At 34.7% G+C, this 13,412-nt stretch overlaps 1 protein-coding gene across 3 annotated transcripts in view; it reads right to left on the bottom strand.

Annotated features, from left to right (window-relative positions):
• The window catches only part of Tmem117 (transmembrane protein 117), a 487,955-nt gene that overhangs the window by 395,793 nt on the left and 78,750 nt on the right, over positions 1–13,412 (bottom strand). For all 3 annotated transcript variants that reach the window (XM_003475852.5, XM_063254596.1, XM_013159502.3), the window contains one exon: positions 2,123–2,255. In XM_003475852.5, coding sequence (XP_003475900.1) covers positions 2,123–2,255 — 133 coding nt within the window. The remainder of the gene's footprint in view (positions 1–2,122; positions 2,256–13,412) is intronic.

Raw genomic sequence — 13,412 nt, 5'->3', positions numbered from 1 at the left:
TGTAAACTATTTAATTTGTATCCATAAGACTAAGTAATTTATCCAAGGCTTTGGATTTTTTCAAAAAGTAACAACTTTAAGACATTCTTTTACTAAAGGAGGCTTTTCCAGCTAAGATGAGGCAAATTCCTGGAGTTCAAGTTACATAACAGCCCATAATACCATATTTAGACTTTGAAGAAAAGAAAACCATACACAGATTTAAGTTAAGATGCTATCCATAAATTGTAAACTAAGAATCTCTTGATTCTTTCCATCTTAAACTCAGTTTTCATGATTAGCATACAGAGAAAAGCTAGTAGGAAAATGGTGAGTAATCAGATTCATGTTGACCTTTCAGTATGCTATATTACTACAATCCACTATTTAATAGTTCAACTCCTTTATTACTGTTTTAAAAAGGAGATTTACCTAAAACAGAACCTTGGGCATGCGGCACAACCTCTTTACTCCTCGGTTTCTTGATCTATACAATGGTGATAATAAAAATACCTATTGTATAGGAAGCAGTCTGATATTTGAGACAGTTCATACTAAGCACTTCAGAACTGTTAGCTTTTATTAATATTATTGTATTATTAGCTATTTAATGTGTTACAGTGAGCAAGGGTTATCTATTACCAAATTTAATTCACTGTTTTGAAATTTGTTTCTTTGTATAGAATAAGCATTTCCAGTTAACACAGACCTCAGTCGTTCCATATAAAAATACAAATAAACTCAGATGAAAGGTCAACTTCCAGAGAAAGGATATATTTCCTATACTACATATTATTCTAGTAATAGCTTTAAAAATATAATTTTAGATGGTTCCCTTCCCCTTCTTGTGCCAGAGTACTACGAGTGCAAAATTTCCCAGAGACCCTTACTTGTGTTAGGTGACTCTAATCATTACCCATTAAACAGGAGCAAAGGCTGAGGCAAATTCTGAGTAACTCCAAGTTACAGGCTGTAACTCCACCATTTAAAAACAGACCCCGAAATGATGGCATTATCCTAAGTACAAAAAATAATTACAAAGCATTTCAGCAACTGTCTAAGGCCTGAGCATTTGAGATTAAAAACTTCATTCTTGAATTTACCAATTCTTCTTATAGATTAAAGTATAAAACCTTGTGAAATATCTGTTTTCCTTTTGCTATTCATCTTCTTTAATGGAGGAGGAAATAAAACCAATAAAATTTTAAATAACTTTCCTTTCAGCATTGAACACTGGTGGCCAAAATCGATACCTAACAACAAAACAACTCACATATAGAATGGAACAATAATCATGCCTCATCTAACACTTACAACATAAGATTATTCCCCAGCTTTCTAATCTATTGGAGAAGATAGATCAAAACCTTCTTTAGTAACTATTTCACAGTAACTATTGCACTGCACAACAAACATCTAAGGCAGTATTACCACCACTGACCTATTTCTTAACACTTGGCCAATCTCCTTCTATGCTTCCCTCATAACTTACTGAGTGCAAACCTAGAGGAAATTATACTGAGAAACGATACCAATTCTTGTGTTTTATTATATAATTAAAGTCCTAGATTAAGTTTTTTTTTTAAATCTACCTATTAACACATCTACAAGGTATGATGATTTGATAAGTGTGGATCACAAACTCACAGTTAATTTAGGGTGGCTTAGTCTTACAATGATCCATTTATTACAATGGCATCACAGTTGAGACTACCAAAAAAGTAAAAAGTAATGCTACCACTATCCAAACACTTTTATTTATCCAGGCCTGGTACAGCAATGGAATTGTAACCCTAAAGACTTTCGCCATACCCTTGCTTTACTAATTAGATAAATACAAACAAGTCACTAAGTTTTCTGATTATCACAGTCTTTATTGCTACAATTAAATTAGTACCTGCCCTCAAACTAACCCCACAGAAAAGTCCTAAAGGATAAGGAACAAAATCTAAGTACTGTAAAATTCGACAGGCATCTTGAAAAAAGATATGCCTTAAATAAAAAAAAAACATGAATTATCCCTATTTAGGTTAGAATATTTGTAAAGGAGATTTTACTTACTACAAACCAAAAAGTTCTGGTTGAATCCTTATTAGTTCCAAATAAAACACTCACCACAGAAGAGAGGGGAAAGATCACCTACCCCATGTTGCCATCCATCAGAAGAATTGTGTTGTATATGTGAGAGAATATGAAGAGAAAGAGAATTGTGCTGAAGAACATTGTCATCCATGACCCATGATCCTCTCGAAACATTTTTAACCGGAGCACCTGACCTGAAATATAAGCATTGTCAGAAATCAACATACCTTGTAAACCAAATTTCACACATCTTTGCTTTATCTTCGTGAATCTCAGTTTTCTTGCTACATTCTTAAGTCTTTTTCCATAGAACTGTCTTATGGGTGAAATCACTAGACTATGTCTTTTTTGCTCGTTTGTACATAAATGATCCTGAATAAAGTCCATGGGCACTCACATATCGTATGTCATCCTAGATCAAATGGTACTAATGTGGAATTTCATATTCAGAGGTTGTTCATTATGCTGGCATGAAAGTAAGATGAAGGAGAGCATACTCCTTTCTATTCTTTTCTTCATTAATATGTTTTTGGGTCATGCCAAAATTACTGAAAGCAAATGGTGAAGAGATTGCATAAATTTCATATATCCATTCTTATATATATCCATTTCATATATATATCCTTTCATATATCCATTCTTAACACTGACTGGATGATAAAATTAATGGTACAGGAAGACTTAAAAACAAAATAAAGACTCTGTCATAGGATACAGGAAACTCAGCCATACTCTTAGCTAAATAGTTCATACGTATGAATGCACAAATGAGCAAGTTATAGAGATAGGTATTGTTTTTGGCAAAATAGAATTTCCACCATGAACCCTAAATCACATTTTTCAAAGAAAATGCTAAAATCAAAGTAAATGTAAAAATGTAAATACTTTAAGAAAAAATATTAAAATTAACCCTAAAGTAAAAATTACTAAAATCAGAATTAATCCAAAGAAATATTTTAATTTTCAGGAAAGGAAGGAAATGATACAAGTACCCTACAAATAAGGAAGAGTTAAAAGGAATGTGGTGGGGGTGAAGAAGAAGGAGAAGAGAAAATACTATGTAAGAAAAAAATTAGGATAGGGCACTCTGGGCTCTTTCAAGATACAGTTTCTCTATTATAACTATCTCCATTTCTGAGAAAGTATATCTAAATAATAAGGTAAATGATAAAGATGTAGGAACTACAATTAAAAGAGCAGACCTAAAATCTTAAAATAAAATTTTTACTAGAAAAAATATTACTTTTTTAATGATATGAAAGTTATGAAATATATATGAATTTCCATCTGGAAATGATTTCCCTTAGGGAGAGACAGTACATCTGATATTGCTTCCTGAGCACAGGAAGAAATTATCAAATTTTCTATTATATCTCACTTTTCTTTAAACAGCACATTAGATGTCATTTGGAAGCCAGGCTAACAGAAATATTATCATAGCTAAAAATTTAGATAAAGCAAAAAAAATACAGTTCAGATTATATCACCTGGTTTCTTGATCTGTACAGCAGAAGAAAGCAAATATGAAAGTCAAGGGACTGTGACTGTATAACCCAAAAACATGTGGGAAACTAGTAACACAAGCGATATTAGCACCTCAAATTTCAAGATTATAGAACTTATTGCTTAACTGATTCAAGTAACTCTTATGAAGATAATGATACACAGAGTTTTAACTATTCTTATTTTTTGTTATAAAATTGTGTTTTATTTTCACATAAAACTAAAACAAAATAATTATGGAAATCCAGAAATATTCAAACCTCGACATGATACATTGTCATAAATATTAGGATAAATAGTTATTAGGCATAAAATAGTTGAGAGCAAAAATATATGACATAAATATCGTAAAGCAAACTATAAATAATGTTTATTCCTTGATTGAACAAATATTTAGTGTGTGCCTACTACATGCCAGACAAAATCCTAGGAGGTGACCATAACAGCTGTGAGCAAAACAGGAAATAAAGAGGAGATGGGCATAATTCAATTCTCATTTGGGTATTTAATGGAAATACGAACTTATTTTAGACTCATGGACACCATTCATCCAGAGTTCCTCTGGCTTTAAACCAAGACCTATTTATTTAATTCAGTAACTGATAATGAAGAACCACAAACACTTGCAATTAGAGTTTCTTTAAGTTTAAATACAAATTTCTTTCTTGAGTATGACAAAAAATTCACTAATGGGTGTATTTTAATAGTCAAACAATGATGCTGGTGATTTAAAATGCTTTGCCAATAAAACACTGTGAATTAATTGTGCACTGGCTGAAATAACACAAAGTTAGTAAAAAGAAATGTGACAGTGCCCTTTATGTTTTCACAACCAAGTTCACTGTCTGGCACTAATATTAGCCATTACGAGTCATTTAAACAAAATGCCAGGTTAACATGGCTTGAAATTCACTGGGAAAGTACTAAACTATATTAAGGCTGGAATTTGTGAGGCCCAAATTTTCAGTTAAATCAAGTTATAAAAATAACTCATAATTCAAATTTGGGGTAAATAATGTTATGAAAATTTCCATAAGTTAAACTGTAAGTTTGACTTGATGGACTAAACATGCACATATAGATAGTCATCAGTTTACTGCTCTGACAAATGACTTTGCCATGAAATCTAATCAAACCAAGAACCTTGGAGCTAGCTGAGGATGTCACATGAAAATACACAGTCTTCACTCTGTAAGATGACCATATGTGTTAGTTTTTCCTGGGACAGCAGTGGTTTCTACCTATTACCTTGGCCTAATTATTAACAGTGAACCTCTCCTTTTTTAAGCCTACTGGGTTGAATATAAATGACAGTCATTTCTCACTATCCACAAAAAAATTGGCTCTAAAGTATTTTATGGATTCTCAAATTCATTGACACTCAGAGCCTCTTATATAAATGGTACAGATTTGCATAGAACTCACCTACACCCTCCCATTTACTTCAAGTCATCTGTGGAACTGCTTACATACTTAATAGAATATAAATGCTACATGAAGACTGTATTGTTGGGCTGCAGGTATAGCTCAGTAGAACTGCACCTGCCTGGCAAGTGCAAGGTCCTGAGTTTAATTACCAGAACCAAAAAAAAAAAAAAACAAGGACTATACTGTTTATGAAATAATGACCACCAAAAAATATGCACATTTTCAGTACAGACATAATTTTTTTCAAGATTTTCAATCCAGGCTTAATTGAATCTGTGGTATGGTACCTGTAGATAAGGAGGGCTGATGGATAAACCACTTTTTGTATGGCTACAGAATTCAGAATTTTATAACACTTTCCATTAGAAGTATATCAGGAGATAACTGAGTGAAAACAGTTTCTATAGATAGGTAGAAGTAATAGGCATCTCTAAGAAAAGGGTACTATTCTGACATGGTCAAAAACAATTTTCAAGCCTACCATCTCTAAGAGAAAGGTACATTTCTGACATGGTGACTTAACAAATTACTAATATCGTGCTCTCTTTGTTTCCTAAGCAGAAACTTGGAACAAGATTAATTTAATTTAGAAGGAAAATGTTGCATTACACACATGACCCCAATTAGGAAATAGAAAAACACAAATGAAGGGTATTCTGTCAAGAAGATACCAAGTATAATCAAGTTTTCTGTTCCAAAACCTCCTGTATAAGTTTGGGTTACCATTATATATAAGGAAAATGCCAACTGCAGTTATTTAAAGGAGTATGTTTGGTTTGTTAAAAGTCAAAAGTTAGAGTTAGCCCATGAGGGAGTCCGGAAGAACATGGTGGATTGAAAGCAGCAGCCTCGGAGGCTCTCTGAGTAACCGCACTTGGAATCCAGGAATGGTGCTGGGCAGGAAGTCCTAGGCAAGGGGGGATATTCTTTGCCAACCCAGAAACGAACTAAATTAAGAGAAACCAACTAGAAACGCAATCCCTGTAATACAGCAGGAACAGATAAGGTCTCAGCACAGAAGCCGGATGCCGCGCTACTGGAAACTGAGATTTGAATTACCTGCAGCTGCTGTTGCATCCCAGTCGGCACAGCGGGGAAAGAGGCACGAAAGCTTGGAGAGCGGGAAGCATTGGAAGGAGTTGGGAGCGGGGCTGGCCGGGTGCCCTGCATCAACCTGGGGTGAGTGAGCGAATCAGGACTTTCCATAGAGAAGGAGGCTTCAGCGGAGGATATACTCAGACTGGGCAGACTTCCCGGAAGGAGATGCTGCAGTGACTTCAGTCACATATCCTCCTCTCAAGTGGGATTGGTGGGAGTGCCTGGCCTTGCCTGGCCTGTGAGATGCCCGCTAGCTGAGACCCAATAGGCTAGCCCAACTCAGATCCCAGCACCTGTAGGTGTACCCTAGAGGTGAAGCCTTCAGTAGGTTGACCTGGAGGGGGGAGCCGGCATAGACTGCCCAGGTCTGTGTCTCCCTGGTGCATTGCGGTGGGCGGGAACACCTACCCGGTGCAATTCAAACAGACTGTGACTGACAGGGAAGGAAGCTGGGCCTCCTATAAACACTTAAATATAAGGAACAAAGAATATGGGAAGAAGGAGCAACAAGAAAGAGTCCTCAGCCCCCAATCCTGAGAAACATGCAATAGCAGACATGGCACCAATAGACACAAACTGCTATCTCCAGAGCCTCATAGACGAGTTCAGGAATGAAGTTATTAATGACCTGAAATAAAACATAAGCAGAATAGTTAGAGAAATGCTAAGCACCACCCAAGAAAAAACAGATGGTGGAATGGAAGAACAGAAAAAAAGGGGAGAATTGTTTGATGGAGAAAATAGAGAAAACGTAGAATACATGAAGCAGGTGCAAAGAGATTACCAGGAAACTAAAAACTCTATCGAAAGCTGGTATAACAGCTTGAAAGAAACTAAGGATAGATTATCTGAACTGGAGGGCAGATTTGTAATATGGGAGCATGAAATGAAAAACTTGTTAAAAATAACAAAAAAACAAACAGCAACAATACAAAAACTAGAACATGATAAGAGGATCTATAACTTAAGAATTAAGAACATAAGAGAAGAAGTGGGGACACAAATAAATGGACTACAAAAGCTATTCACAGAAATAATCCAAGAGAACTTCCCCAATTTAGCAAATGGTAAAGATACTCAGATATATGAGGCATACAGGACTCCAGCCACCTACAACCCAAACAGAGCTACACCCAGGCATATAATTACCAAAATTCCAGAAATCCAATATAAGAACAGAATATTAAAAGCTGTCAGAGACAAGAAACAGATCACTTACAAGGGAATACCGATCAGAATTACAGCAGACTTCTTGGCACAAACCATCAAATCACAAAGAGCATGGGGGGAAATAATTCAAGCTTTGAAAAATAATAACCTCCAGACAAGATTGATATATCCTGCACAACTGTCCCTAGAAATTGATGGAAAAACAAGGTACTTCCAGGATAAAGAGGAACTAGGGGAATTTGCAACCACTAATTCAACTCTACAGAGAATACTGCAGGATAGTCTAAAAAAGGAAAATACCAAGATTCCAGAAATAGTGGCAGAGAGGCTACAATGAATGGAGCAGAAAACGAAATGAAGAAGACAAACTGACAACAAACAACAGAAAAAGAGCTCAACAGAAATGAGGCAGAGAAGGTAGGAACAGCTATTTTGGAGAAAACAAGACATCATAATAGCTAGTGCTGATTTAGTATCATCTTGTTTTGAAGTCCCATCAAACTTGTATTCTTCTGTCTCCATTGGTCTTAAAAGGTTGTATCTTATTGGATTTGATTATATATAATATAAGCAAAAACTTTTATAGACAAGTTTATATAGAAATAATTGTTCATTTTCTGCTGTTTCTAAGTACCTTATAATAATGTCATTCTCTTGAATGGTTTTATAGTGTCTTGATGTATTTGGTACTACAGTATAAGAAGTTATACTCAAAGATTTCAAGGAAAGAGACACTATGGTAACTATTTTTATGTCAGGATATTTTGTGGTGAAACACTATTTTGCTTAAATAGTTTTTACCTGCGCTGTTCTGTTGTTATGCCCTCTTTTATCTCAATCCTCTTTTTTAAATTATTCACTTTTTTCTTTTTATTTTTTAAGGGAAAAATAAATAAAAAATAGCAGGATATATTATAGTAACCTACTTTGATTTCCTATTAACTTGATTTGAAATCCTGTATTGCCCTCACCATTTTGTTTTGACTGATTTTCCACTATTCTGCTTTGCTTGATGGTACCAAGTTCGAAAGTATAGGCATAACTGTGAAGACAATAAGAATCATTATGACGCCCATTCCAGTTGACTATTATTTTCTTTTAAAATCCTGTAATGTCTCCAATGCTTTGGTTTTATTCTTTACTGTTTATTTCAATTTTGTTATAACTGCCAATTCTTCTTAAAATAGCAAGAGGCAGTATGGTAACCATTGCTGATCACCTTATATTTTGCTTTTACATTATCTATTATGTCCATCCTTTTGATTTTACTGACTCTGCTCTGATATGTCGCATTTGGTTTTACTCTCTTCAAAAAAAGTAATAAGAACTGTGGGAGTAATAAAACCCAAAATGTGTAATTGTCATTGTACAAAAGAAAATGCTCTAAAGGTTGTAACTGCCTATATGTGTATAACTAAAGGTTATAACTGCATATATGTGCATATATTTAAGTGTATAAGATAGATAACCATATTACTGAGTGTTTTTTGGATCATTGAACAAAACCGTTTGCACTCTCACTGTTTGAAGGTCCACTTCATATGCTTCAATTTTGTAACTTGAACAACTATTTCTAAGATGAGAATATGTAATCTATTAACTAGTGATTTCTTACTGTTTATTTTTTAAATTTTGTATTACTTGTACCCTTTTTCTGTTTTTTTTCTTTTTCTCCTTAAATAAAAAAAAAAGTTAGAGTTAGCCCAATGAGCACTCCGCACACCAGTAACAACAACAAAAACCTAAAACCAGCTTATATTATAAGAAGTATATTACACTTTCTTCTTACAGTTTCTTTTTCCTCATGTTTATTCCCTAGACAAAATATAATTAATTTTCCACATACAAAATTTTTTAAATGTAGTCTTTATTTTGCTACCAAGATGCAATAACTACAAGTAAGACTTGCCCCAGCACACAATCAATATTATCAGAGCTTGATTTAGCTCCATTTCACAGCTTCATTTCCTTATGGTGGGATTCTCATCTTAGCATTCTCTGACTTCTTCTCAACATAGGAGTAAACATCCTTTGTGACCTGTGGTCCCAAAAGGATGGGAGCAATCTCTGAAAATTTTTTAAAATTTTTTCCCATCCAAAAGTTGATACTTTTGCCCTACCACTTCTAGAGAAAGTCATGGGGTTTGTTCTACTGGGCTCTCTGGGGTCCTGAAGAGTCAGGTGCATCAAAAGCAATGACAGCTAAATCAGTGTGATGTGCTCCACTTCAAGAGCCAAACAAAACTAGTACTCTGCATCACTTTGATCCCCAAATAGAAGTTAAGGTTTCCAAACACAGCACTGAAGTAGATGGAGCCACAGATGGAAGTACCCTTAGTTCTTGAATCACTGCTTGGGATAGAGAACTTCATCGTGTTTCGAGATTTAAATGAATGAGAAATTCAATTGATCTCCAATCATCATATATTTTGGAGATTTTTATTACTACAGCTATCATTATCCACCAGATACAAGATAAGCGATACAGCAAAGGCCTTGAGAAGGCAGAAAACAACAGGGTTAATGCCCCAAGTCTTTATTTCCTTTATTTTTCTTCATGTTCTTCAAGTTCTCGAAAAGAAAAATTCCATATGTGAAATACAGAGAAAACACATCTGGCTGGCAGTGACACAGTGTCATCACTCCGCCTGTTCAACCCAGAAGACCCAAGGCACAAACTCTGCGTAACTTCTCATCTATTGTGTGCCTCACACCTATATAAACTGTAGATCAGTCAGAACGGCCTCACCATATGGAATTATTTATATATCAGCCTATTATCCTGCCCACATAATAGGAGGAGCTCTAGAGGGCCCTCCAGAACTTTAACCTTCACTTACTGACCAACTAGCCACCTCCTAACCCTATTCCTATCTTAGCATGAAACTTCCACTTCAGTATTGAACTTTCTTCCCCCTGATATCTTTGTTCCTATGCACCCTGTACTTGTATGACACTTTCTCTGCAAAACTTCAACCCCAGTTCAGAGCTATCATTTTGGTAAACTGCTGTGGAAAAAAAACTTCTACAACTAGGTTGATACACCATTACACCATCATGATCGTCATTCAACTACTCCCAAGTGCTGTATGGTTAATTCATTTGTTGATCTTTTGTCAATTATTTTTCCCATCTTCCTCAACAAGTATTTCAATTTTCACCTGAGAGTTTCATAGTAGGATTGTTTGACTCAGAATGTGATGCTAGTACCAAACTTAAGGAGGTATCATTGCCATCAGACTAAATTTCCTTCAACCTCAGGCTCACCAACGTTTGTCTGCTTATCTATCTTTAGGGCTATTTCCATTTCCTTCCTTCATTTCCCAGAGAACTGTCATACTCCTTTCAATGAATACTCCCCACGTTCTTTTTTAAACAATATGCTGCCCTCTCCGGAGATCTCGTTCCAACTATTTTTTCTCTCCTTTTATTTACATTCAATCTCATCCCTTCATCATTTTTTCACCTCTGCTCAAAAGTCTCTTAATTCTAAAAACAATGTTTACTTGACCTCATATCCTTGAACGCATCATCCATTGTCCTTGTTTTTTTCACACAGAATTCATCAAAGAGTCATCATAACACTCAGTCACAGAGACCTTGTTATACAAACACAATACTGTAGTGAAGTTATTCTGGCAAATGGTCATGATCTCTACCACTACAACTCTAGTAGAAATTTATTGACCATTAACTTACTAGACATCGTAGGCATATGACATAATGTCCTTTTGACTCTTATCATGATGACATCCCTATCACCAAATGTACCTATTCTTTTTCCTATTTCCTGATTATTTATAGTCACCATTTTAGGTATCTTTCCTTCCATCTAACTCACGATGACATTTCAATGGTCTGTCTAGAGTCTTATCTTTATCGTAACACTGGATGATCTCACTCACTGCCATGGCTTTAACATTCAATATCTCCAAATAGAGAATTTTTCTCCTGAGTTTCACCTGCCCACTGTCCTCTTCTATGTCCTATTGACAAATTAAACTCTGTATGCAAAAACAAAATCAATGCCCTCTAACATCGCTCCAACACACAATGTGCCCCCGTTTCCAAACTGGCCTTTCTCATCCCTAAACCCTCATCTACTTCTGAATTTACTTTCTTATCATTTGCAAAATAACTCAAGGTATAATTCATTTTTTTATTTTTCCTTCTTGAACACCATCCATTTTGATCAACAGTCCAATCATTTTATGTCCTTACAGCCTACCTTTCTCTCGGAACTTAGGTTCTCACTGTCCCTTGAGACCATAGCAGCAACCTGGCTGGCCTTTCTCAATTTCAGCCTTCTCCTTCTCAAATTCACCTTGTACATTCTACTAGCTCTAATAACTGAAACACAAATGTGTTCACATCATTCCTTCATTTAAAAACCTTCCAATGGGAGGGGAGGTCAAGAGGAAGTAAAAAGAAATAAAATGTGTCGTGTACATGCACGTTTCCCATGATGAATGAAATCATGGACTACAAACAGATACTAATAAAAATTTTAAATTTTTTAAAAAACCTTCACCTTTTCTCCCCATATAAAATCCAAGTTCTTCCATGTGGTGTATAAGGTATCTCATGGTTTGACCCATGCTTACTTCTCTCTCCCTATTCCTAACTTCCCATTCGATTTCCAGACCCCAGGCAGGCTATGGTGTTCTTCTGTATGCCCTGTACTGGATACTCTGTATAGGACACTCTTCCTTCCCTATCACCCAGCTAACTGCTATATTTCTTGTAAGCCTCAAAATACAAGTCGGATGTGATCCCCTCTAGATTACAGTGCTCATTAATGCTTTGCATATTGGAATAACGACTCAAAAGAGCTTGAAGGATGGACTCTAGAGGGAGGCAGTAACTTCTTTTCAGTGTTGACAAGGAGGAATGGCTACTTGTCACAGCCACAGTAAGGGGGGCTGGATTACACAATGGTTTAGGCCCACTCCAATGCTGGGATGATTTGCTTGGTCAATGACTGATAAGCTCAACATCTGCTAATTCAAAAGAATGTTCATTTTTTTAAAGTATTAACCTTACCCGCTAAAAGAAAAAATATTTCTCCTTATCTTTAATCTATCACTATGCCTTTCTAATGTATGAAATGAACCTAAAGTAACACATTGATATTTGTTTGAAGTTCAAATTAATGTTTAACATTTTTAAACATCAGAATAATTGCCTAATGTAAGCTTTATTTCCTATGGTAAGAATAAGAGAAAAAAAGAAAATAAAATTGGATTATAGCACTTAAAAATTAATTGAAATTCACTTCCAATCATACTACACTAAATTGTAGTATAGGAAGTATCCATTACAGATCTGTATGAATTTATAATTTCTAACAACATGTTTTATGCTTGAGGTTTACTAATGAAAAATTAGCAACATAATAAAATTAACTAAAATAAGAGAATGGGGCTGGGGCATAATTCAGTGGTAGAGCATACTCTTCGCATAAAGAAGCCCTATGTTCAATTTCCTGCACAAAAAAAAATGAAAATTATATATATATGAGTTATCCCATGGATCTCAACAAACAAAATTATCAAACTCACCAAAGTATCTTTAGAGAGACAAGGCAATCTAGTTAGACAATCACAGATTTATTTAGTAATACAAGATCATAAAACTTTCGTTCCTTAAAAACATTACTCAAATCAAATTATTTCTGTGTAGAAAGAGAATTTTAAAATATTCTAAATATTCTAAATATTTTAAAACAGATGGTTATCACCCCTTATTAGGAGACACTAAACCATAAAATGTTTTCTATTCATTGAATCTGATGAAAAAAATAAAACATTGAGATTGAACTCTAATTCATATAATATTAAAATTATTTTACAATGATTATAAAATTCAAATGAGGGTCTGAGAAGAAACAAAACTCATAGCTAGGACCTAGCAGAAAAATTAGTGCTGTCATATCTAGAGTTTAATGCCAACTTCAATAGTATATTAAGATAAAAATTTAATAAAATATTAATATCCTAAATGAACACATTAATATAAAGTTTTCTTAGGAAAACACAGTAATAAGCCTTTTGTTTTGAGAGACACAAATATGACATTTTCTTTTATATTATGATACTTTCTATTCAACCATCCTTAGATTTAATGATTTTAAATTGCTCATTGCTCAATAG

This window comes from Cavia porcellus, unplaced genomic scaffold (genome assembly GCF_034190915.1).
Source record: "Cavia porcellus strain 051 isolate PalLab524CR breed Dunkin Hartley unplaced genomic scaffold, mCavPor4.1 scaffold_8, whole genome shotgun sequence".
Classification (NCBI taxonomy): Eukaryota; Metazoa; Chordata; class Mammalia; order Rodentia; family Caviidae; genus Cavia; species Cavia porcellus.
The sequence above is the reverse complement of the archived record's forward strand: the minus strand, read 5'-3'. Positions and strand labels throughout refer to the sequence as shown.